Source organism: Nelumbo lutea, chromosome 6 (genome assembly GCF_056320005.1).
Source record: "Nelumbo lutea isolate HS-2025 chromosome 6, American lotus-T2T, whole genome shotgun sequence".
In the NCBI taxonomy this organism is placed as follows: domain Eukaryota; kingdom Viridiplantae; phylum Streptophyta; class Magnoliopsida; order Proteales; family Nelumbonaceae; genus Nelumbo; species Nelumbo lutea.
This window is the reverse complement of record NC_142689.1, coordinates 2,389,285-2,416,239: the sequence shown is the minus strand read 5'-3', so window position 1 is coordinate 2,416,239 and position 26,955 is coordinate 2,389,285. Positions and strand designations below refer to the sequence as shown.

Here is a 26,955-nt window from a genome sequence, read left to right as displayed (position 1 = left end):
TTGGACATGTCCAAGAAGTATGGTTCACAATAATACCAGAAGAAGTTCAACAAATATAGTTCACATGTTTCATCACCAGAAATTTATTTCCCTCAAAACCAAAACCAAGAAAGTATGCTTGATTTGCATCTTAAATATCAATGTTGAAATTAAAAGGACTAACGAAACCAAATATTGTTAAAGCATCAACATGATCGGATGCAGTAAACGTTACTCTTCTGCAACAACACTAATTTCACCTTTCTCTAGCATGTCATAAAATGCTCTTACTTTCCTCTGCTCATTCCAGTGATGCATTTTCCACATTCCGCCTGCTAGTAAACCAAGAGTGATCCCAATGCATATCTCCTTCACCACACTAGGTCCTTTCAAGGTAGCATGAGCAATTTTATGGGCCGCCATCTGGCTTTTGAACTGCAAGTAATCCCTATAGTTAACAAAATGAACGTTGTAATTGTACAGAATAATATGATAGATCATACAAATACTACCAAGGCCATTTTATTTATCATGCAGATGATTTTTTGTTCTCACTTTTTCAGATTGGTGTGCAGGAGAAGTTTGTTACAGATAACTTTCTACATTTCCTAGTGCAAAAGCTACTACCCATTTCTATTCTTGTTTTTTTCCCCCTTGAGGCGAGCCATTGCCTGATGCAATGGTAAAGCCTAAAGCTGTTTGAAGAGGTGAGTGGAGTTTACAAAGAAATCAGGGATCATCCTGTGAGGAAGGTGACCAGGTGAAGGAAACCAACAAGGGTGAGAAAAGTGTTAGAATTTGTGGGCAAAGAATAAGCCTCTTTAACTGCAAACGTAATACAAATACAAAATGAAGATATAAAAAAAGACTATATTTACTTATTTGTTTTTAACTTTTAACTGTTTAGTCATATGTAAGCTTATGCAGTAATGCCACGGTCACTTTTTCAGTAAATGATAGGGGAATAAAATTGATCATAGGCATTCCTAGAGAAAGGAACTAGTTTGAAGCCCTAACCTTGTTTGTGCTAGTACTCAATCTTTCAACAAAATGAATAATCTTCCTTTTTTTTTCATTCAGTCGGTTCAGTAAAAAAAATGTTGCTGGTTAGGCATACATAGATACATAATCAGCTACTCATATTTCATACATGCACCATAGAATAGACCTAACCAGTGTTTGTCAAAAATGGCTCACCCATAAACGGCTCATTTTATTCTTCTGTTAAACAAATACTAGCTTTTGGATCAGAAAGTTAGACCTGTAATTTGTTGAAACTATAATGAAGATGCTTGATCAGTTAAAACTTAGATCCAGTATGTGTATAAAAAAAAGCCATTACCCAATATCGAAGGGCCTACAAAAGCTGGAAAGCTGTATTGTTATATTGTATTAAGTTAGCAGATTAAGTGTAAATTCCTTTCATGTCATGTTATGTCTCAAGGTTTCTTAAGACCCAACTGCCTTGCCACCCACCTTTGCTATTTAAATCTTGGTAATAACTGAACCAAATTAAAGACCATATAAAAGGGAAACTCTATAATTAGGAAAGTTAATGGGACTATTAGTTGGTGCAATAATATATTTCATTATTTTTCAACTCCTCATCCTATCAAGAATTCTCTGAAGATCTCCTCTATTGGGAAAACTAATCCCCCTGTTACAGGTTTCAGAATCAAATGTGACATTGCGCTTAAAGGAGGTAAAATTGAAAGTGTTGTTTGTTACAATATGACTATTCTTTCTTTTCTGCAGCAGGAGGTTTTTTGGTACAATGGGGAGATATTGAAGCAGAGCTTAAGGCTATTTGCCTTTGCCAAGACTAACCTTTGCAGATTGATGATAGTGGAGTCAGATTCTTCAACCTCATTTAAAACTCTTAATGGAGATGGGGCTGGGATTTTCTTGGGTCTGCATTCAAATTGTGGATTGTACTAAGAAATCTTCTACTTTTTTTGATAAACTAAATTTGTTTATGTTAGTATAGACTATAGAGGCTATTAAACCTTGCTCATTTTGTCGCTCAGTTTGCAAAACAATCTCTCTTGGAAGTGGTTTGGTACAGCACACCACCTTTTTTGCTGGATTTGGACTATGCATCTATTGTTGCTCCTCTTTTTTATGAATGATGTTCCTCCTTAATTATAATCTTCTTTCAGTCATCCAAAAACGGCAAGGAAAAAAAAAACAAATCAATTGGAATCAACCAAAAAAATTAATGAAAAAAAAAACTTGAAGAACCTTAAATGCCACCTCTAGCCTGAGTGCTATAATGTAATTTTCTCCAGTTCATCCATATATTTGGGAAAAAATTCCCATAATAAATACTCCAAATGTACACCTTCCCATTTCAAACGTGTCCTATTTCCACAATTTCCCCTTCATTAATCCTGTTAATTTATTGATACATTGAAGAATTCATTTCTAGATTGGATCAACAGAAAAAATGCAAAATGGAGGTTTTAATAATTTAATTGATGGAACAAATTAAGGATTAAATGCAAAAATTAGCTTACAGATAAATGCCTTAAAAACAAAAGGTTTTAAAATAAGTAAGATTAAAATAGAGTATATGAAATTTAAATTTAGCACTAATATGAGTGTAAATTAGGAAAACTTAGGGCTGAAGACTAAGAGATAAGTCAATGTAACCATTTGCTGCACCTTGGTTCAATAATTCATAACAAGGGAGATACTGAAGGGGATGTCACCCAAATAATTAGGATAGGATGGGTAAAATGGAGGGGTGCATCTGGACTTTTATCTAATAGGTGAATACCACTTAGACTAAAAGGAAAATTCTATAAATAAAGCAATTGTAAGGCAAGCTACCTTGTATGGAGCCAAAGGGTTGAGAAATCAAGAAACAACATATCTAGAAAATTGGTGTGGCAGAAATGCAAATGCTAAGATGGAGGAGTATAAAAAACTAAAAAGGATAGAATTAGGAATGAAGTCCTCCCTAGGAATCTAGGAGTAGGCCCAATAGGTGATAAAATGAGAGAAAATACACTAAGATGATTCTGCCACTTGCGTAGAAGACCATCCATCACAGCACCAGTTAGAAGAAGTGATTTGTTACAAGTTGATGTCAGAAAGGTATGATAACGGTAATAGTAGGTTTCCGGTATCATTAATTCATTTGGTAAAGAAGGAAGCATATACAACAAACACGGAATTCTTTCATCTTTGTTTGTTAAATGCAGATCCATCCAAGTTCAAGCAATCGTATCTTAGTACTAAGTAAATAGCAAAAGTATTCAGAGAAAGGCTTCAAAAAATTATAAAAAAAAAATCAAAGATAAACACCATTATTCAATTCCCTCCTTATATATCCTCTTGATCATATTTCTCTTTATAAGCTATGTCTAAATGCCTCTGCTGTCCCGTTGACCTAGTAAAATGCGGTGAAGAATAACAACTACTGGTCATCGGAGAAAGAATCCCTGAGGAAACTCAGACAGCCCCATCAAATCTAACAAAACCCTAAAGAACAGTATTTCGGAACAAGTTTCAACAGGATCTAACAGAATACGAGCTTTCTTCCGATTCTCTTGAAACCGTTAGGATTAGGGCTTTCAGGTACAACATATTTTGCCAAATCACTCTACTTGCATATGCCTATAAAAGCCCTAAATAAGAAACCAAAGAAATAAAACTCTCAAAGCTATGTAAAGGCATATAGATAAAAGGAGAGAGAAATCCAAAGCGGAAAAGGAGAGAAGGGCGTGAGAGATCCATACCAGTTAGCGGCGATCACGAAAGGATGTATTCACGCTGTTGGGTTGTACGAGAGAGAGGGCAAGAAAAGAGGAGTCGGAGAGAGGATGTTACGACGGGCTCGGTCAACCACTATAACAGGATGGATTTGGCTTGCAATTGGATGGAATACAAGAGAGGAAGACCCACTGATTTCTATTCTTATATAAATGAAAAAACTGGCAACCTACTACCCCGTTTGGGAAACTGGAAGGTTGAAAGCTTATCATCCTTAGCTTACCACATATGCTGACTTGTAGCCTCGGTGTTTCCGGTGAATACTCCCTAATGGCATCAAATTTCGCCCCCCACGCTAAACCGGGCAATATCATACAAGAGAGGAAGACCCACTGATTTCTATTCTTATATAAATGAAAAAACTGGCAACCTACTACCCCGTTTGGGAAACTGGAAGGTTGAAAGCTTATCATCTTTAGCTTACCACATATGCTGACTTGTTTCCGGTGAATACTCCCTAATGGCATCAAATTTCGCCCCCCACGCTAAACCGGGCAATATCAAAACATCAACAAATTGTGCATCTTTCCGATCATCCTCTTTTATATGGAGTATGGACAACTTTTATATCAGAAAATTTGAGGCATTATTATTTAGGCCCGGCATATGTTTGGGGCGTATTCTTTCATTAGTGAAGTGTGGACTTTATGGAAATCAATTTTTTATTTGTTCAAATTTTGGAGAGAAAGAATTTAATCAATATAATAAAATACATTTACCAGAAAAAAAGAAAAGAAAGAGTTAAGGGTCTTTTTAGGGAATTCACTCGCAAAAGAATATAGATAAATATACTTACATGAATAATACTTTCTTAGATAATACTTATTTGAGTAAATGCATGAACCCAAATAAATAACTTGCCGCCAAAAGAATGAGGCCTTATTGATATTGATTGAGCAAGATTCAATTATAGAGCTAATAAAGGACAGGGATTGAAATTTGGCTAACCCAATTCATTTTCTGTAAATAAATGGATGGTTTTGGACTTCGAGGCTTTAGAATGGGCATAGTTTGTCCTTCAACAAAACACAAGTGGGTTCTGAAGCTTTCTATTTGACTTGAGTAAGAAGAGTAGCAACCAACCCAAAAAATCAGTTACGAGTTCAAGAGGAGTCCTTTGGTTCCTTCCTAAATTCCACATCCTCTATTTTATTTTTCAGGCTCAGTTTGGGAAGAGTATAAATACAAATATGTAGAATGCAAAAAATTGTATTTTGTACTATTTTGTATATATTTGTATTTGTTTTCCTTTCAAACAGAGCCTTAAGGAAAAGATTTAAGATTTTGGCCCAAATATTAGGGGTAAGAAAATGGGTAGGTTCTACCTGAAATCGAATGGATCCGACCTTGAATTGACCCTATCCAATCTATTATAGGGCAAGGTTTGGTTCCAAATTCTTAGAATCGACCCCCACCTAGGTTAGTTCTAGGGTCTAGGGGTTTATTCTACTTGAACTGTCCAATGACTTGGCCTCAATAGAACCAACCTTGGTGGAACCTGCCTTGGAATTGAAGCCGTCTTAAAATAAACCCAAAAATATTTTTGACAATATAAAAATTTGAACCCAAAGCATTCATTATTACAAAAATCCATGGTCTCACTTGACCATTGAATTACAAGTGATTTGATTATTTATTTTCATTTTAATATTTGAACGTGTGCAATAAGTAATGTAGAAGGTAATATTTACAAATTTTAATTTTAAGTTACAAGTTTTGAACCATATAATAATAATCTACATATTAAATTGCTAAATTTAATTAATAAAGATAATATAAATTATAACCAACTTTCATAGGATAGATTATAATTTCAAAAACCTACAAAGTAGGTTCCAGGTTGTGCCATGAAACAAGACCAAGCAGACCAATATTCATCCGTACCAAACATAGAAATTAAATTGTCCTTTCTATGTTTCTACCAAACATAGAAATTGTATTGTCATTTATAGATGGAAGGCCATTACCCAATGTTGGTTCTAGCTATTTATCTCTGTCTGGGTCTTGGCCTCTTTGGGAGATAGACCAGGTATCCTATTAATCTTTGGCATTTTTTCATCATGATCCTCACACATGCCAACCTGAGATTTTACCCATTAACGACCCTTAGATCCTCTTTAAACTAAGCATAATAAAATAATAGACAAAATTTGAAGAGCTAATCTTAAGTAGGTGTTCCCGTATAATCGGCAGCTTTTTTTTTTTTTTGAGAAAACAAAATGATTTGCATTGGAGAAGGGTTACAAGGCATATAAATAACATTGAGTCATTGATTTGTGCCATTGAACATTTGGTCAACCAATCGGTCTACCATCTGATGGATGGTGTAACACAGTCACAACATCTCTTAACATGTAGAGAAGGTAAGTGGGTTCATGTAGGGAAACTCCCTATTTAATACATTTTATACATACAAATTTTATATAGCGATTTATTATTAGGGGGTATTTGTTTTTTTTGATTTTGAGAGGGGGAAAGTTGGTCAATGGGATTTTGATTCATTGATCAAAAAGCCCGCATTTATTTTTTAGATTTATGTGGGGCTTAGGAAAATTTTATTTTTCTGGATATCACCTATCGGGTAAGTGACCCATCTCTTAGGTGGATAAATAACTTTCCCACCTAGGGGGAAGTTTCCCATACCTGAATAGGACAAAAATATCCCTTTTAATGATGGACTTTTATGGTTAAAATGGTCATTGCCTTATTTGCATGAAAAATAAAAGAATATGAATAAATGCACTTACCTGTATAAGGCTATAATGAAAAACACTTTCCCAAATAAATAACTTACCAAAAAATAAACAAAGCCTTAGGCATAAGTAATGATTATTTTGGTGATTAACAAGTATTGAGTTATTATATAGTAAACCATTAGGCATAACTAGAGTTATTATATAATAACGATTCACCATTAGGCACAATTAGTGAGGACTTTCGAAGATATCGATTTTATTTATTTTTTCAATCATGGGGCTACAAAACCGCCCGGGGGGTAACCCATTCCCCTCACCCCAGGTTTGTACTACGATGAGTAGCGAGAGCGAGGGGAGTAGTTCGATCCAGGTCCAGCTTTAGCAGCCCACCAAGTTCTCTGTATTGGGCCCAAGCCTGCCCAAAAGTGCTGTATTTCGCCCGTTGCAGCCCGTCAAATTGCACATGCACACTTAGATTTTCCAATCAGGTAACTTGGGCCTCAGTTTCTATCAAGTCGAATCAAACCATGCAAGAGAGAAGCTGGCGAAAATGGTGACTTCGATCGAGAGAGTAGCAAGGGGGATGGCCGATGGATGGCAACATAGGATTAGACTTAGACAAATAGTCGAAAGAATAATTAATGGGTGACATTGGGATAAACTCAAAGCTAGCCAGTTGATGAAGAGTACTGTTGTTGTCGAGGACAATTTTACAAACAAAGCCATTTACATGATAAGAGCACTCGTTGTGGGTGTATGGGCAGTGAGCTCCACTACAAATATATGGAATAGGTTGGCATATTTCTTGGAACATGATATGGTTTATTAATTCTTCAGTGTTGATTGACATTTTCCCTTTCACTAAGTAAACAATGAATTGCCACATGACATGCACTAGTAGAACTGACGCCGTGATTCAAGTTCAGTTGTTTGATAGCAAGTTGCAACTTCTTAACTCTAAGGCTGTGTTTGGTTTGATAGAAAATAAGAGAAATAGAAAATTGAGGGAATATAAAAGCGCTTACAGATGATATAAAGGCAAATGAATGATATATATATATATATGCTTCGTCATGCTAATGGTTCTAAGGACATTATATGGAAATAAAAGTTTTTTTTTTTTTTTTTTCATTTTTTGAAGCCCTTTAAGTTAATTCAGGTGGAAAACGGCCATCTTAAATTTTATTAAACCATTATCAATAGGGAGAAGGGAAATAATAGGGGAGGAGAGAGAACGTATGACTTGTCCTAAAACCCAACAACAAAATACACAACCTCATCCTTTCAACCCAGCCCAAAACAAAAAAGAAAAAAAAGAGAAAAAACTCGTTACAAATACAATCAGAGCAAGAACTATTATCCTACAACTAAAATTGTAAATCTCAAATAGTCTCTACACAACAAAGAAAATAGCTCATCTAGTCGAGTTCTTATTAAGAAAATGTCAATTAAACATTTATGACCACTTTTCACTACCACTTCCACTATATCGATTGATACGAGCCGATACTTTAAACCTTGGTTGGCACAAATATCCATTCGACTTAGTTTAGAAGGAATACAAATACAAATATGCAGAATGCAAAACCTTATATTTTGTATGTATTTATACTATACATATTTATATTTTTACTTTTTCCAAACTAAGCCTTCTGATTTTCAAGAGAATCCACCCTTTTGATTACTCACATGTTACCCAACAATATTAGTTAATTGAAATTAGGGATGCAACTCAGGTTGGGTTGAGGATTTATTAAATTTCCACTCCGGTTGAATCCTAACCAGAGTCCAGTGTAGCTGAAATTATCTAAAGATCCCTAATTGAGACTTTATAAAAAAAAGAAAAAAGAAAAAAAGAAAAAGCATTTGGTAAGATGATGTACCAAGTACCAGGCTCTAATGGAACTAAAATTTTACAAGTGACCTGTTTAGAAAAATAAACTTCTATCCTGTTTTTCGGGTAACTAGATAATGATTAATTTGTATTTAAATAACCCAATTCATCTAGATGAATGGGACATATGACATATCTTGAAAGCCTTTCTCTGGGTTCTTATTTGAATCAGGAAACCAAAATCAGATTTGGTTTTGTTATTTACAGGATGTGACCCAACATTCGAACTTGAATTAGCAAATAACACTAAATGGGACAAATGTCATCTTACGTGCATCTTTGTTTTGAGTTGAAATAGAGGCTTAGCCAGTAGCCACACGTTTTAAGAGCAAACAAAAGGGTCGAGAACTTCTTAAATAGGCATTGAAGGCTAATAGTGGAAAGGATTAACTGCTAATTAAATTCAGGGGTAATAATAATTTTTATGAATAAAATAATCACCCCGATGCCTATACTTGATAAAAAAATTATTCCGATCACGATTCCGATCTATTTTACTTAAGTACTATAATAATTGTTTTTTTTTTTTCGAAAGCCCCTTCAGCCAATAAGTAAAATAGACTGAAACTATGAATGAGGTATTTTATAATTAATTTAGAACGCTTTTGTTTTCACCTGTTTCAGCAATTAACAAACACACCACCATAGTCTTCACTCCTTAACCAACTAAATCACCATCTGAAGGTTACGTATCCATCAAAAAATCTATATGAAGCTTACGCTTATCTCTCCTACACAGAGCGAGGGGACAGATCCAATCCAGAGTACATATCACCCGCTTACTTACTTGTGGTGTAAGCTTCAATCTGTAAGACTAGTATGAAGGTATTAGAACTTCGGGCAAATTCATATGATCTCAATTTGGTTCATAGCATCCCAAATCAGTCAGTAGCTTCTAGAAATGAATAGGAATTGAGGTTGGTCGTCCCGATTGCCATTACAATCAGCTGGACAGAACAACTTCACCTACCTCTCTCTCTCTCTCTCTCATGCTGTCCATGTAAATTCATATTGTTAAATAAAATCTGAAGACATAATCTCTATCTTTTAATAATTTGCATAAAAAAATAAAAATGATGTGTTTATTTGATGGACAGTAGTGTTTATAGAAAAAAACCTCATTTATTTATATTGAGAAAAAAAAAAAAAACTACTGTGAACATGGCCACATCGACCCCCAATGAATGGAGAATGTATATACCAGCATTTGAAATAAACTCAAGACATTTTATATGTCGACCACGGTTACAGCAGATTTTTTTTTTCTCATTTTGTATTTAGAGGATCAAGAGTGACAATGGCAGTGCACCTATATGAAGGCAATATTCATGGTTTGGACAAACGAAACATTGAAAAGGAGAGATAAGGGGTCAAATCAATTGCAATATAATTGATAAAAATCGCGAAAGGTCATGAAGAACCCAACTTTGATTCGTGATCGTGGGTGTGTAAATTCCCTTTGCTTTTGTTTCTTGTGTTTGGTTAGCCGACCATAGATATCTTGGGTTGCTCTATATTCACGTCTTCTTCACAAACTATACCGAAAATGTTGTGGGAATTGAGATTCCACACTACATCTTTCTGCTTCCTGAGGTTCAAATTTAGGACTAGCCATGAAACTATCAGAATTTATCACAGTTTCAGTATCTTTAATTTGCTTTGCCCTCAAGACTTGAACATTACTCGTTAGCTCTGAGGCCTCAATTTGTCTATAAATATTATGTCGATTTAGAGAGAGAGAGAAAGACTGTGCAAACAAGGGTCGCCATCTGAAGTTCTGAACTACCTCAATTTGTCTATAAAATTTATGTTGCCATCTGAAGTTCTGACTGAACTACCACTGCTACATGTACCGTTTCTGCTTAACACACACTACAACCACCCTAATTGAATTTTGTTAAATATGTATATATATTATCATTAAAAAAAATGACATTATATTGTTTTGACATATATCGATGGTGTCTAGAGCTCGATAAATTTGACATATAAATATAACTAATGTTGGAGATAGCGTACAGTGTGCTGCTTGGGTTAGGATTAGGGTTAGGTGCAAGTGAAATCAATGTCTAATCTTGATTGTATTTGTATTATATGGCTTTTAAAATGACGTTACTTTAATTTTTGCTTATACCTAGCGTTATTGGGCTGGTTACAAAATGTCAAAGAACTCCCTCTCTCTAAATTCTGGTTAGGTCCATATTTCACTATATACCTGTTGAATAGGTTGGGTTCGGATTGAGTTAATACACTTTGGATTGATTTTGGGTTGGGTTATTAAACGTTAGACCCTAGCTCACAGTAATTGGGGAAATGAAGAAAATTACCATCCCTAAACACGATCCTGTCTTGTTATAGAAATTTGGGCCTTGGCCCTAGGTATATATCACAACAAGAAAATCTAAATTCTATTGCTTATTTTGTTTCTATTTCTTTTATATATTTAGTGGCAATGCACTGAGAGCCTGTTAACTGGTTCCAATGCAATTGCATAGCCGATGACCCAATAGCTGATGTAGCCACTTGGGGTCCCTCCAAATATAGAGGCATGGAATATTGGAATCAAACCTATATAACTTCAAGCACTTGAGGGTATTTTGTAATATCAAAAACAGAGAAAGGGAAAAACAAAATGGAAAAGTACAAACAAAAAGTACATTGCCACCCCTACTTGACTTACTTGACTTGAGGAGGTCAATTTTTTTTTTTTTTTCTAACATTTGTTGAACCATATCACCTCTTCAACTTTCTTGGAAGTCTGGTGGCACAGTCGTTTATATTTTCACCAACTTGGGAGTTGGGACTAACATCCTTAAGCTAACCACACCTTGAAAATCTGTTCTAGAGAGAGGACTAAATTTTCAAACTCAATTCTTTATTCCTTCCTCGTGGTCCCTTGTTAGCAGACCCTGATCGTTATTATAATATATTTAAAAACAAGTCAATTTCTCTGTACAGGGTGGTTAATGGTTATCATCTATTTACAAATACCTAGCTTTCAAATAACAGAGAAATTTAATTTGGAACAAACAGCTGGAAAACTTAATCCTAACTTATGGAAATTAGTTTCAAATTAGACAAACTAACTGTGGTTAGTATAAATCATTCGATTACAAAAGCTGAACTGAACAATCTGAACCTAAGTACATATGATTTAAATCCTATTAACAAGCTATTTGCAGTCTAAATCTTTGTCAAATGTTAACAATTAATTTAATTAAGATTAATTTCTAGGTTATGTTGGTAGCAAGAAACATTGAATTAATAATGGACAGTCTTTTTTTTTTTTTTATTGTCTTATACAATAAAAATATATCTATAGACATAAGTTCCAATAATCGTAACTGCAGAGAGTTTTCCTGCTCGATAAAGGATAATTATGCTGGTGGAGTTGTGGAGGTACCTTTCAAACCATGATGGTGAAGACTAAAGAGTAGTAAAGAGGTGTGAGCCTTACGTCCCAACTGCTACTACATGATGTTGAATCCAGTCCAATATGAGGATCTTTTACTATAGAAAGGAAGATTAGGATCTTTTTATATATTTAAACTAAATCAATTTGTGATCTAACCCAATTCATTTCCCTTGTGTCTGCAACTGTGCATATTTTTATTTATTTATAATTTATGGGTCTTTCATTAACTTGTGGTAGATGCAATCCCTTCTTGTCTGAAACAAATACCACAACTTTAGCTTAAAAGCGACTACCCCATTGATAGAAAGTTGGTTTCCTTCAAGAAAAAGTTTGGTAATGCATGCAGACAGTACATGCAGAGAAGATTAAATCCAGAGTCCAAGGCATGGAAGTACATATAGAAAGAGTGGGCATTGCCTTGTTTGACTGACCACAAAACAAAACAAAGAAAACAAGTACAGGAAATGGAAACAGGATCAAGATGTATGAGAAGGATGCAGTACTAAAATGCTTTGATATATACAAGGGGGTCTGTACGAGAAAGAAGAGTTTCCAGTTCTACTTTCAATAGCTTTGTTTTTTGTACTATTGAAGCACTACGACCACCCCCCATCAACTCGCCACGATTAAATCGCTGCCTCAACAACCTTTCTTTCTCAACCGGTAACCCTAGACAGTAGCTGCAGCTAATTGTTTCTAGAAGCCCTCTTGCGTGACTAAAAGCTTCCATGACAAGTTGCATTAAGTTTAGTGCGCCCTGTCTCTGATCCGAGTCCATCGATTTTGGGCCGCCTCAACTCTCTACTGAACCATTCCCAAATGAAGTTGTTGTTATGTTGCTCCTGCTCCTTGTTTCTATTTGGAACATGTATCTTTCTGGCCCAAGTCATATATGTTAGGGCCTAGCAATCTGCTCCAAAGCCCAAACTAGAGTCCTGACCCAGGTTTAAATTCCCTCTGATAAATGGTTAAACCGGGCCCATTATTCAGTCTTACCCAAATTCATTTCTGATAGACCTGTCATTGTTTAATATAATGAAGATTAGAATGGGGGCATTCACATTGGTAGCACGCACCAACCACTCCGTGGACAAATTCAAGGAATTCTATATTACTACCTCCCTCCTCAAGGGAACCAGGAGGCGGAGTGGGAATCATCTCATTCACGAATTAATACTAACAATCTCTATTAGGTATCCAGATTCCAGAATAGAATCAATGTATTACTTACTAACTTCTTTTCTAATTAATACTTAAGCATCGGTTTTAATACTTAATTGTTAGCTGATCAATATTGCTCCGTGTTTCTAGAGCAACTTTCCTGTTTAATATTCTTTCCTTCTTTCTTTCTCTTTTCAATCCTTTTCCCTCGTGAATAAAATATTGAATATCACTATGTAAACCCTAAGCAGTTTTTTTTTTTTTTGACATATAAGCTAGATGGGAAATGGTAGTTAACACAAGCATCCGATGCTGAAGCAATATTGAAGTACGAAAGGATTGAATATGAACAAGGATATTCTGTAATGTCAATATATCAGGGTTTAAGGGTCTTAATTCCTGATGCCATTTCGTGTTTAACCGGTTTTGATTATAAGTATATACCAGAATCCTCCATGGCAAAGCATATTTAACCTTTCTCTCCTTTCTATGTTTTCTTTTTTAGTATAAAGTATATTTATTTGCATCTATCACCTTTCTTAAGAAAAATAATCAATAACATACTGAATTATATAGAGAAAAAAATTATTTCACGTATGAAGCTAGACTACGTGCTCTTGGTTTGTGTTCCTTTCTTCTTCTTCTTATTTTTTTTTTACGCTGGGGGATCTAATTACTTGTCACGTGTCCAATATTTGCAGCATTAGGGCCAACAGTGGTTAAATGAACACAAAATATGTGCCTTATACATAAATTTGGAGAATAGAGAGAAAGAGAGACTTCATGAGACATGGCATAATTTACCATTAAACTTAACCGGTGGTAAGTGGTAACCATCCTATTCTACCTGGCGTCAAAAAAAAAAAAACCATCCTATTCTACCATTTAATTTGCTTGGCCCATTTCACCATTTGTAAGAGGATGGGCCGGACATTTCGGGAAAAAAACAGAACAAGTGGGCCGAGTTTTAGAAGAGGAAATCTCCGAGGTGGAGCTTCTATGACCGGTTTGGTTACCTGCCCAATGAGAGTAACGGGCTAATACAGGTTTCCCTCGCTAACCTACCTATTGACCCACTCACCCACCACGATTTTTAAATAGTAGACTCCAGAGACTGTGAGGGCACACATAGACATATAGACGGGCACTTTGCCTCATCCATCCATCCTCCTCTACCATTTCTCCATAGGATCCCGTCCCACCTCACCACCGTAACCCCAAATCGGAACAAACCAGCGTCGCCCGCTGAATTCCAGACTACGTGGCAAAATCTCGACTGCTAAAGGTTCAAAATCTCTGTATCCGTATCCGTCTTCGTGGTTGGCGTTCCCAAACATGAGGGAATCATGGATGATGGATCCCGAGGAATGAACTCAAGGCTGCATGTAGTTGAAAATAAAAGTTTAAAAAGAAAATTCTGTGTGTTGAATGCAGGAGTTCTTCAACAAATCCCAACTACTCAAACCACAACTGGACAGCGGCAACGTTGAAATCATGTATGGGAGATCGGTTGAGAGGTGTTTGTTTTAAGCACCCCCTCCTTCTTCACGAGTTAGTCGAAGCGTGTGAACCAAGGAGCCACCTGTCTCCTCTGCAACTTTGAGACTTCAGAGAGGAGACAGAAGAGTTGAGTCTTTTGTCATGTTTGTGTGAGCGAGCGAGCGAGCAAAACAGAGGAGACAGACTAAAAATGAGAACGCCGCCGATGTCTACAGCTTGCAGCTCAAGAAGATCAAATTATTACACCCGTGGATTCGACATCCCGGACGGTCATCCAGACTTCGGCGTCGGGGGAGCAATGCTGCCCATCTTCCTCAACGACCTCTCACGACACAATAGCGAACAAGACCTGGTTGAAGTCACACTAGAGTTCGACGAAGACGATTCCATCGTCGTCCGCAGCGTCACCCCAACTACCATACCAGAACCTATTCCCGAACCAATCCTCGAACGGAACCTTTCCATAACGACTAGGATCCGCCGGAAGTTCCCATGGCTAAGATCCCCCCTCCGCACGAACGTCCGCGGAGCTCGAAGAACTCGCGGCGACGGCGATGTCAGCTCGGGATGCCAGGAAAATTACGGCGAAACTCGAACGAACGAGATCGAGGGCCCAGCAGGCGCTTAACGGTCTGAGGTTCATTAGTAAGAAGACAGGAAACCTGGACGCGAACGAGTTATGGCGGAAGGTAGAGTGCCGGTTCGAGTCTCTAGCCAAGGACGGTTTACTCTCCAGAGAAGATTTCGGTGAATGCATAGGTAGGTGGTAATGATTAATGAATGAACAAACGGCAAGAGCAAGACCAACTTCGTGCAGATTTCGGACCAGAGCTTCTACAGCCGTCTAATTGGTATATCCGTTTTGGTTGTGATGATCAGGAATGGTTGACTCGAAGGAATTCGCCCTAGGGATATTTGACGCGCTGGCGAGACGGAGGCGTCAGAGGATAGAGAAGATAACCAAAGAAGAATTCTACGACTTCTGGCTGCAGATTTCGGACCAGAGCTTCGACGCTCGCCTTCAGATTTTCTTCGATATGTACGTGCTTTTAGATTTAGTGATCACTGCTTACTTCCAATTCTTTCCCTTCATCGCGTGCGAGTAAGCAGCGATGATCATAGTCAACTTTAATTCGTGCTTACTGCAGTAAAAAAAAAGATTATGTATTTAATTATTCGAATTAACTGCATGGGTTTTGGATTGGTTAATGATGCAGGGCTGATAGCAACGAAGACGGAAGAATTACAAGAGAGGAAGTGCAAGAAGTAAGATTTAGTGATTAACAATATACTATTAATTAAAATTTTGATTATTTTATATATCCAGTCCATGATTTCAATTAATCGTAATATTTATATATATTATATATTTTCTAAATGATGAATCACAGCTGATAATGCTGAGTGCATCTGCAAACAAGCTGTCCAAGTTGAAGGAACGAGCGGATGAATACGCGTCCTTGATCATGGAAGAGCTGGACCCGGAAAACCTCGGCTACATTGAGGTTATCTTTTTGTAAAATTCTTTTTTTTTTTTTTCTTTCTTGGGGGGGGGGGGGGGGGGGGGGGGATTACAGGTTTATTACAGTTTAGAAGAAATAGGAATAGATTTGCGTTTTTGTTAAACTCGGGCGTTTGTTTGGTTTGGATTCAGCTATGGCAACTGGAAGGCCTGCTTCTACAAAGAGACAAGTACATGAACTACAGCAGACCGCTTAGCGTAACGAGTGTAGGCTGGAGCCAGAATCTAGGAGGGGGAGGAGGAGCGTTCAAGACCAGGAACGTGGCGCGTAAGATAAGCAGCAAGGTCCGGTATGCCATCTTAGAGAACTGGCAGAGGGCGTGGATCGTAACCCTGTGGGTAGTCACCATGGCGGGACTCTTCGTCTGGAAGTTCAACCAGTACAGAAACAAGGCTGCCTTCCAAATAATGGGCTATTGCTTGACCACCGCCAAGGGAGCAGCCGAGACCCTAAAGCTGAACATGGCTCTCATCTTGTTACCCGTTTGTCGTAACACCCTCACCAGACTCCGCTCTACCAGAGCCAGGCTGTTTATTCCTTTCGACGACAACATCAATTTCCACAAGGTATATAATTAGGTAAATTAAACCGTGAGATCTCGAGAGAGAGAGAGAGAGAGAGAGAGAGAGAGAGAGAGAGAGAGAGCTTGAGCTTCATCTTCACGTGAAGTCGGCCCGGCAAACGGCAAACTATGCTAATGTTATGTTTACATCAAAACACACATACTCATTACATGTCTCAACGGCTTCCTTTCGTCTGTGGTACGTTTGGGATTTGCAGATGATAGCTGTGGCAATAGCAATTGGAATCCTGCTCCACGCAGGGAACCATCTGACGTGCGACTTCCCAAGACTCATAAACTCAGTTCCCGAACGGTTCGCGCTCATATCGTCGGATTTCAATGGAAAGCAGCCCACGTACCCGGACCTACTCAAGGGCGTGGAAGGTCTGACTGGGATAGGAATGGTGGTACTCATGGCCATCGCCTTCACCTTGGCAACTCACCGCTTCAGGAAGAATGTGGTCAAGCTCCCTTCGCCCTTGAACCGCTTGACGGGCTTCAACGCCTTCTGGTACTCCCATCACCTTCTGGCCCTCGTCTACGTTTTGCTCCTCTTCCACGGCTACTTCCTCTTCTTGGTCCACAAGTGGCACAAGAAAACGGTACAAACCAAGCTCACACCCTGCACCTATATTATTCATCGACTTTTTTTTTTTTTTTTTTTAATTTGGGCTTATTTTCCTTTTTCTCAATGCATGGAATGACTGTGGTTAATATTTTGGCCTGGAAATTATTAGAATTATTTACTTGATTCTGTAATTTTCTAGACATGGATGTATATCTCTATTCCACTTCTACTCTACATGGGAGAGCGAAGCCTGAGAACATCCAGATCGACACATTACTCAGTTAAGATCTTAAAGGTATTCGATTAACCTTTGTCTCTCCTCTTTATTTATTTATATTGATGGGGAGGCGGGGGTTGTAGCTATACGACACGGCTTTAATAGATAATAGTCCATTAATTTTCATTTTGGCGTGGTAGGTAGAACTTAGAAGGCCGACCCAATATAGTTGTGACAAGGCTAATGCTTAGATGATGATAAGGTGTAGAACTTAAGAAGTGGGTGCACCGAAAAACAAACAACAATTAATGGGTTGATAATTTTTTGTTTGTATGTGTATGGTTAAATCGTTGATTACGATCCAGCTATTATTTGGTGTATGTGTGTCCTCTAACAGGCCTCAGTACTACCAGGAAGTGTGTTGAGCATAGTGATGGCCAAGCCGCAAGGGTTTAAATACAAAAGTGGGCAGTACATATTCCTACAGTGTCCCAACATTTCTCCGTTTGAATGGTGAGACTGGGTGGTGGTCTGCCTCCTGCTTCTTGTCCTTTTAATTTATCTTCATCCTTTTTTTTTTCTCAATGATGAATTTTTAATTTTTCTTCATCAATACGTATCTATCCTAGTCTGTATACTGTATTGTTTCCAATTTTTATTTATATAAGATGTGTAAACTTGCAGGCACCCTTTCTCTATCACATCAGCACCTAGAGATGATTACCTCAGCGTTCACATCCGGACAGTAGGAGATTGGACGGAAGAGCTTAAACGATTACTGACTGAGACATGCGATTCTCCCACAGTGATTGGTAGAGCCAAGTTCAATGAGCATGGAAGAATAGATCAGAAGGGGTAAGAACTAAGAAGAAGAATACATCACTCATTCACTTGGATTGGCCAGGCCCATGCATGAACACGTAGAGGTGCAATGTATTAGCTAGGAGTAGAACTGTATTTGATTCCAACTCATCGAAAATATTTATCTCGAGACTCAAATTAATCCTCCGGCTAATGTATTTTATGTATGCAGGTTACCGAAATTGCTGGTGGACGGCCCATACGGGGCTCCAGCAGAAGACCACCGAAACTACGACGTGTTACTGCTGGTGGGACTAGGAATCGGAGCCACCCCATTTATAAGCATCCTCAGAGATTTACTCAACAACATAAGAGCCGCTGAAGAACAAAATGTAAATTAAGTGAGCAGCAATTATATTGCTTTGTCTTGTTGGTGTCCATGCATTGTATATCGATGAATTTGTGTTGTTATATAGGAAATGAATACAGAGATGAGCAGATCGGAAGATAGCAGCCTGAATAGCATTACGTCTACAACGACGACGGGGACAAATATGTCAACATCAACAACGGGAACGAGTGGAAAGAAGAAAGGACAGAGGACTAGTAATGCCCATTTCTATTGGGTTACAAGGGAACCTGGGTCCTTGGAATGGTTCAAAGGAGTCATGAACGAAGTTGCAGAAATGGATCACAAAGTAGGTTCTCCCTTGTACTAGCTAGCTAGCTTATATACATAGTAAATGAATTGAATAACACAGTAGTACTAATATTAATTAGGCAAATTGATTGTGAAAAATTACGGTGGACAGGGAGTGATAGAGATGCACAACTATCTGACGAGTGTGTATGAGGAGGGAGATGCGAGGTCGACACTTCTCACCATGATCCAAGCTCTCAACCATGCCAAACATGGCGTTGACATCCTATCCGGCACCAGGGTACGTATTTACGTATATATGTATGTATGAACAGTTACACTATTATACCATAAGTGTCAAGTTAATTTCTGTATGTGTACTAGCTAATTAATTAGTTATTTCTTGGGGGGGTCTCCCTCTCATATATCACTCTCAGGTTAGAACTCATTTTGCAAGGCCAAACTGGAGGGAGGTGTTTGCCAAGATAGCTGCAAAGCATCCCAATTGCAGAGTAGGTAAGTGTAGACTCACAAATTAAGTACAACATTTTAGTGTGCCCCCAACAATATCCAATTAATGGTGAACATCGACGACCCATCAATCGAATTTGCTTGAATTATTAATTATATATGTTTGTAATTGTTTGCAGGTGTGTTTTACTGTGGGAAGCCGGTTCTAGCAAGGGAGCTAAGGAAACTATCACGGGAGCTAACCCAGAGAACATCCACACGTTTCGAGTTCCACAAGGAGTACTTCTAACCTGAGAGAGATTCCCTCCCAAGTACACTTGGGATGTCAACTACTCACGTTAATTAATTATATATTATTACATAATTTTTTTTTCTTTTTTATTTAGGTTTGTTGTAATATTTATAGAAAACGATAGAGGAAGAAAAACATAGAGGCATCATAATCATCATCATTACTCATTAGTAATTGATCGATCAAATTGTAAAATGTAATTAATTAGCACCACACACCACACCATATATGTATACCATCAAGTTCAACACAACATGCATGATAGATGCATCCCAAAATGTCCAACGTCCTCACCCACTTTTGAGATAGAGTGTCAAGGTCCCTAACTACTTTGACAACAAATGAAAGGTTGTATCGTTAACCAAAGTGAAGATTATTGTATTCTATTTGTTACAGCAGCTGACCCCCTCATAAATATACAACATGCGCTGCATTTCTTTCATTTTAATATATATATTTTGGGGAAAATTTTCGAGTTTCAACTTTCAACAAGTTTGTTGAGAAAAAGGAAAATGTCTAGAGACATGTAGTGGTTAGTTAGATGAGACATTATATATATATATATGGAGAAGAGAAGTTAACAACCCAAGAATTTTTACACCATGCACAAGGAGCTGAATATGGTTGGTAGGTGAGCCGCGAGATAAATAATTAAATTCCATGGGTAGCTAATCTCTCTCCACTGACGCTAACAAGTAACAAAGCCAACAGAACACAGGGGGATGGGAGATGCAAAATAAAAAAAATAAAAAAAAGAAAAAGAAAATTAATGCATAACATGGCGAATACCCTGTTGCGGCCGGAGACACTTCTGGACAGGACTTAATTGATATGTGAAGATTCTTGCAGTCATAGTCATGTAGTGTTGTCATACTTTGGATCCAGATAGGAAACCTTTGTGACTGGGTCAAGAGTCCAACGATTTGGCCATCCAATTCAATTGTTTGGCTTATTCAAATTAAAAATGTAAAAAAATAAAATAAAATATTTATCTTTTGAAGCCAATTATTTGCATCTAAATAGGTTAATTAAAACAATAAAATATTCATACACTAACATTAACACTGACACACATAATTAAATTGGAAAAGTTTGATCAAGTCAAAATTCGCATAGGGTGTTGATTGGTCAAAGCTCTTCGGGTAGCATAGATCTTTTCTTTTAATAATCAAGCAATAAAAAAATGAAAAATCATTCTTTTCTAGAATGGTATTTTGATCATAGGATTAGATGGATTTCGTCTTGAATTAGGAATACAATACCACCTAATGGTGCATGTATTTTTGCTTTTGTTGGAAGTAACATGTAATGATTAGTGTTTAAGAGCATTTTTATTAGAAAAAAATTATAAGGTACAAATACAAATATGAAAAGTACAAATGCATATAAAATAATACAAAATATAAAGTTTTGCACTCTATAACTATACATTTTATATTATTTTGTATGCATTTTGTACTGTATATTTATATATTTGTACTCCCTCCAAGCTGAGCCTAATGTGCGATGTTGCTCCAATGACTCTTATCAACGGAGCAAAAAACTTGAAAAGGATTTTTGGTATCATTGCCATTTTCTCAAACAATACAATGGCCACACCTTAAAATTTAGTAAAGTAATTGCGGGTTTTATGTTGTTATTTGTTGTCAACTAGGTGCCGTTAGGAGTCAAGTAGACAAAAAGGTGAAAACCTTTTGTTTCCATTGTAAGTCAAAACGACGTTCTCTAAAAGTTAATGCCACATAATTTGATAGATTCAATATTGCTAGAAACAATTTGAAAACACTCAACCAAAGAAAAAGAAAAAAAGAAAAAAGTAATGGAGAGAGCAAAGCAAAGCACTAGCATGGCGCTAACACGGAAAAAAAGTGCCTTATATACCAGTCTAATTTGGTTGGGGCACTATAACGAGTGAACCAGGGGTGGAGCCAGCGGATGCCCCCCATGCCTTCAAAATTTTCATAAAATCTATTAAAGTTTCATTTATATTTTATTTTAGCTTTTTTATCCATGTTTCCTAGCTTTTGGCCCCTGACTCCCCTATCCATGTTTTCTAAGTTTTGGCCCCCCTCAATAAAAAAATCTACCTCCCTTCTGATGTGTTCCATATGCATGCAATATGGGTAGAGATGATAATTTGACCCACCTCGGTTGGGCCAGGTTTCTTGACTGCTTATGGGGTTTGAGGGTGGGTAGATTTCAAAAAAAAAAAAGATGCATTGCATATTCGCATTCAAGCAAGATTCGATTATTTCAACCAGTTTGCATATCAAGTCATAGATCGAATTAGAAGTTTCGTCAAATATCAACCATAATTTGGCAAACTAGATGACAACTAACACACCGTCGAAGAGAGGTGTTGCTTCATTGTGAATTGTGAAACCAACGACAACACCAATAGAGAAGCCAATGCCACGGAGCCATAGCCTAGAGTACACGTCAACATCCTCCAAAGTCCAATCCCACCAATATGCTACGAGCCTACAACCCAATATGAGGAGTTGCCACACTCAATCACTATCTCTAGTGGGCTCCCCTATTAAATCTCTCTCTATCTCTCTCTCGATTTCTGATAAACCTACCTCAGTTCCTTTCATTTCACCCTAACCCTTAAACCTCCCTTTTCAGAAGTATCAGACGTTTGTTTCAACGGATAAGTCCAAAAAACCTTCTATGTTCATGTGCTGTCCATCAAATATTCTAATACATCCACTTTAAACAACCTCATACTCTTCTGTGTGCATACTGCATACTCTTCACCTTCGTCAAACCCTCAATATAGCACGATATAATGGTGGGAATAACTCACTGAATGAAGTGGAATTAATAACTCATTGCATACTGCATACTCTTTTATGAACTAGGGTCTCTCTCTTGGTGGGAGGCTTCTTTCTATACTGGAGGGTTTCTCTCTACGTGAGGGTCTCTCTCTCGACAGGAGGATTTTTCTCTTACATTTATGGATGCAAGTTTTTTCATTTATTTCTCTTCGTATAAGTGTTTGTTGGAGAGGTTTTTTGGATAGATTTGAAAGACAACGGTTTTGATCCAGGCCTATGGAACAGACTTGGGATCTTTCATTCTATTCATTTTAATATTCATTTTCCCTCTACTCTTTTTCTTATTTCTATAGGGCCTTGGTTGAATTTGTGTGTGGTGTGCCTTTGGGGTCTACCATGGGTATCCATTTGTTTTGTAATGATGTTATCATTCCTGGCAAGCCTTTTTCTAACGATCTTCAAGTTCTCTCCAGTGACATTCAAGCTCCAAATGTTTCGGCTTCTATAACGACATGGATGGGTGGTTTCTATTTTTTTTTGCACATTTTACATCCCTACAATTACATGTTACAACTTCTTTCGTGCACTTTCGGCTTTCTGTGGGCCCATTCCTTGAATGTTTGGATGGTGGAGCATTAGGGAGAGTTTTGTAACAGGAGGCGACCTTGGGCCTCTCCCGCTTTCACGTTTTCAATTATGCCATGGATTGGGTGCCGTGGTACTTGTTTTCTCTATACCCCTTAAGGGTTTTCTGTAGTTGACCCAGACTCATTTGGTAGGGAGACACACTTGTTGGCTTCATCTCTGTTGGAGGCATTTAGCCGACCTTTTTGGCGTTACTTAAATTTGCATTAGTTGCAGAGATTTCTCAAGTTGTTTTTTCTCCCGGTGCTCGTCGTTGCCTGTTTTTGTTTCAACACGCTTAACATGCTTTTTCGGTCATATTTTTCATTGCTGTTAATTTTTCTACTTTGTAACCTGTGCATTTATGAATGAATTTGCCTTTAGGCGTAAAAAAAAAATAATGGTTTCCTAAAGCAACTTTCTCCTTTTTAATCTTAATTTTATTATGTTTCTTGTATTTTGTTACCTTACAACTTAAAAAATTAAGGGCTTTTCAACACTTGGATGTGACAAAATTATCCCTTTAAATATTAGTTTTTATGGCTAAAATGGTCAGTTTCTTAGTTACAAGAAAAATAGAAGAACATGGGTAAATGTACTTACCCACATAAGCATTTCCCATGAAACACTTATCGGGTAAGTACATTTACCAAGATAAGTAGGGATGCTCACGGTAACCGAACTGTTAAGGGCAGGAGCCAGGGGGACTCAGGGAAGCCATGCCCCCCTCCCCACCTATGGTTCAAAAATCCCTACATGGCTATTCATATTTATTCCCCCCCCCCCCCCCTTCCCAATTAGGCTTTGGCTCCCCTCATGAAAAATTTCTAACTCTGCCCTTGTTAACCGTGGGCCTATTTTTGAAATGAACTGATATTACTAGTTTATGGAAAACCAGTAACTAAAACCGAATTGAAGCCAATTAGTTAATTGGTTGACCGGTTTGATTAAATGTTAGTTTGGTTCGTCAGTTTTTCAGTTTTTTATATTTATAATATATATCATAAAAAAATGTATAAATATATACTAAAAACTAGAAATATTTATAATATTATATTTTAAATAATAAATAAAATATTATATTTTATAAATAAATAAATATATATATATAATATATTTATATATAATGCATATTTATTATTTTATAATATATAGAAAATATAAAAAATATATACATAAAATATATAGAAATATATGTATACCGGTCGGTTTGGTTAACCGCCCGTTTTCTATATTGGTTAATCAAAATCAAATCGATACCTTTGGTTTTTTTTAAAAATATCGAACTGGTTCAATTAACCAGAATTTTCGATTCGCTTTGATTTTTCACTTCTTTTTTTTGCTCACTCATAAAGGTAAATAACTTCTCAAAAACAAACAGGGCCTAAAAGTAAAACAGTAAAATTCTTCAAGGCTTTTATGGTTTGTATTGCAAAAGCCATACACATGGATGAATAAAAAACTCAAAATCAAATGTTTCCCAAGAGCCAGAAATTTTCCAAATTTAATGCATGCAGGTTCCTGATGAGGAAGTGAGGTTTAGCACATTTGAAGAGTAAAAATCTCAAATCGTTAAACTCATAGAATTTGAATCATATCCTACTTCACTTCTTTCTCGTTTGGAAAAAAATCAATTGCACAAAACTGCAGTCAAATAGTTTCTCTGGCTTGATGATGTTGTGATATATCAGTAGAAAATTGACGACAATTCAAGCTGCAGCATTGATGGACCTTTCAGAAATTCATGGTGGGTTGTTTACTGAGAAAAATACTGTTTTTTTTTTTTTGTTTTCTTTTTCTTTTTCTTAATTCCTTAGACAGAAGATTTCAGCAGAGGGGGTCACCTATGTAGCGTTTTAACAAGGTGTGGGTTCTAAAGCTTTCAGTTGATGGAAAGAGTTTAAATTGGAAGAAGAATCTGGTTATTCAAGTAACAGGAATGTGGACTAATTCTGGATGATCCATGACTACTGTTTTAGGCCAAAACACACGACAATATAGACAGGCAGCAATAGTCCACAAGACAATAGGCAGCCCATGGGCCATTGGAAACTAGAATATTCTTTACGCAAATAACATGTGCGTAGTCAACCTTTCTCCATGTTTTCTATTCCTGCTCAACCAATGAGGGCTAAGATCACAATTTTCCTTCGGAAGCCCATGGGCCATGGGGGCAGGCCAAAAGCACTTGATGGGCTAAGATTACATTTTTTTCCCTATCCCCCACGGATTTGCTCTGGTAATAATGGTTTCTTAAATTGTTTGACTCTCTTGTCAGTTTTCACGAGGAATTATTATAGTGCAAAAATCCTTTTAAATGAGATCTGTTGGCAATTTTGTATATGTATATTCCTCTATTTCTATGACCAACACTTAATTTGTTTTTTTCCAATAATTCTTTGAAACTTGGCTTGATTGATTTATGTAATTTTGATTAACCAATTTGAAATTTGAATCATATAAATGAAGGGGATGAGTGCATAAGGGCCACCAGTTAAGCAGCAGGAGATGTGGAAAACTCTAGTATCACCATTATTGCCACAAACAAAATCCCTCTTGTTACATAGGCATATTTATTGAATATATGACATGAATTACTAAATTTTATTTTAATTTACTGCTTCTTATGTCTTAGTCTCCATATTGTTGTGTTTGAAAACCCAGGAAACTAACAACTTCCGAGGGCTATTCATGTGTGACATGATGCAATTAAACGAGATCTAACAATTACAGCTTGTTCCCTATCATAATCATTATTAAAATTCATCCCCATATGACTGTAGTTATCATAATCATCTAGGTTGCGTTTGGTTGCACGTAAAATAAATGAAGGGAATAAATTCCTTTGGTAGTAGGGTTGGGTGGACAATATTAAATAGAATGCTGATATAAAACAACAATATATATTAAATAGAAAAATGAATCATGTTCATAATTTTTCTGTTGTTTCAGTTGGCTCTGAAAACGAAGCTGAATAGTTGAGAGTTGGGAGGCACATCCCCATATGACATATGTGTTGCAAGATAAATATAAGGGCATCCAGCCTCTGTTTGGAAAGCGACTTATGGAAATTGGAAGCAATGTCGTCATTTTCCTACAATTACTACTTCTTTTTTTCTATAAAAAATATTGTCAAGCAATCAAATACCATAAGATATCCAATTTTCAGGCACTCATTTTATTAATATTTTGACCCCCCAAGTATTGTTTTGACTTTTGCATCAGGTGGTGGATAAGGGTGACAATGGACCGGTTTTGGATTGGACTCCGTTGAGTTCGAAATCAATTTGGATGGTTGGATGGACCAATAAGACATATTGGATTGGATTAATCTAATCTAAAATATTTATTAGACTGGATTGAACCTGGTCCGTCCGTAATAAATTTATATTGGATTTGGTTGGATTAAGCCAATACGTGATTCATTGATACAAGATAAGAATATAGATATCAATGGATCAGATTTGGATTGGAATCAATCTAAATCAAAACAAATTTGAATAGATTGGATGGTCCAAACCAGAATGGTCCAAAATATTCATTAGACTGGATTGGAATGGTCCATTTATAATAGACACACATTGGACTGAATCGGATTGGGCGGTCCAATCCAATTGACACCCTAGTGGTGGCTATGGCTGCTTTTGAACCTGAACCCAAGCCAAACATAAGAGAAAAGGTTGAGCTAGAATAATACACACATATTATTATACATTGTTGTGTATCATGCATTATACACATACTGATCAAAGGCCCAAAATATCAACACGCTTGTCTTGTTACTGAAAGTTTTCATGTAAAACGAATGATATTTGCTAGCTCTTGTACTTTGTTCAGTCGTCTGATACCGTATCATACAATGCATATTTGTAAAGATGGAAGATAAGGATCCGACCCAAGTTCATTTGATGATCGGGTTGGGTTAAAGGGTCAGGATCCGATCCGAGAGGAAGCTGGGAAGGAACATTGTGGCAAAGCTTTTGAACTTTGATTTGGGGTAGGCCCATCACTCCTCACTCCTCGCTTCCTCAGCCACGAGCCAATAACCGAGATTG

General features: G+C 37.0%; 2 protein-coding genes across 3 annotated transcripts; one reads left to right on the top strand and one right to left on the bottom strand.

The window, feature by feature from the left end:
- LOC148846809 (cytochrome c oxidase subunit 5C) lies at positions 1 to 3,862 on the bottom strand. 2 transcript variants are annotated; one of them, XM_088949592.1, is made up of 2 exons: positions 3,723 to 3,862; positions 1 to 414 (listed from the first exon to the last, which is right to left on the bottom strand). In XM_088949592.1, the coding sequence occupies exon 2, from the start codon at positions 400 to 402 to the stop codon at positions 211 to 213; it is 192 nt and encodes a 63-aa protein (XP_088805718.1). In that variant the 5' UTR covers positions 403 to 414; positions 3,723 to 3,862; the 3' UTR covers positions 1 to 210. The 2 variants fall into 2 exon arrangements, with proteins under 2 accessions (XP_088805718.1, XP_088805719.1); XM_088949593.1 differs by having other exon boundaries at positions 1 to 427; positions 3,723 to 3,861.
- A 10,608-nt stretch (positions 3,863 to 14,470) lies between these two features.
- LOC148846808 (respiratory burst oxidase homolog protein E-like) lies at positions 14,471 to 19,889 on the top strand. The gene is given in 15 exon segments (XM_088948758.1): positions 14,471 to 14,927; positions 14,929 to 15,181; positions 15,302 to 15,461; positions 15,640 to 15,688; positions 15,814 to 15,927; positions 16,077 to 16,511; positions 16,726 to 17,109; positions 17,275 to 17,370; positions 17,690 to 17,805; positions 17,977 to 18,147; positions 18,326 to 18,485; positions 18,570 to 18,791; positions 18,906 to 19,034; positions 19,171 to 19,249; positions 19,384 to 19,889. Coding segments are annotated over 15 exon segments (2,793 nt in total). The 5' UTR covers positions 14,471 to 14,612; the 3' UTR covers positions 19,494 to 19,889.
- The last annotated feature ends 7,066 nt before the right edge of the window (positions 19,890 to 26,955 follow it).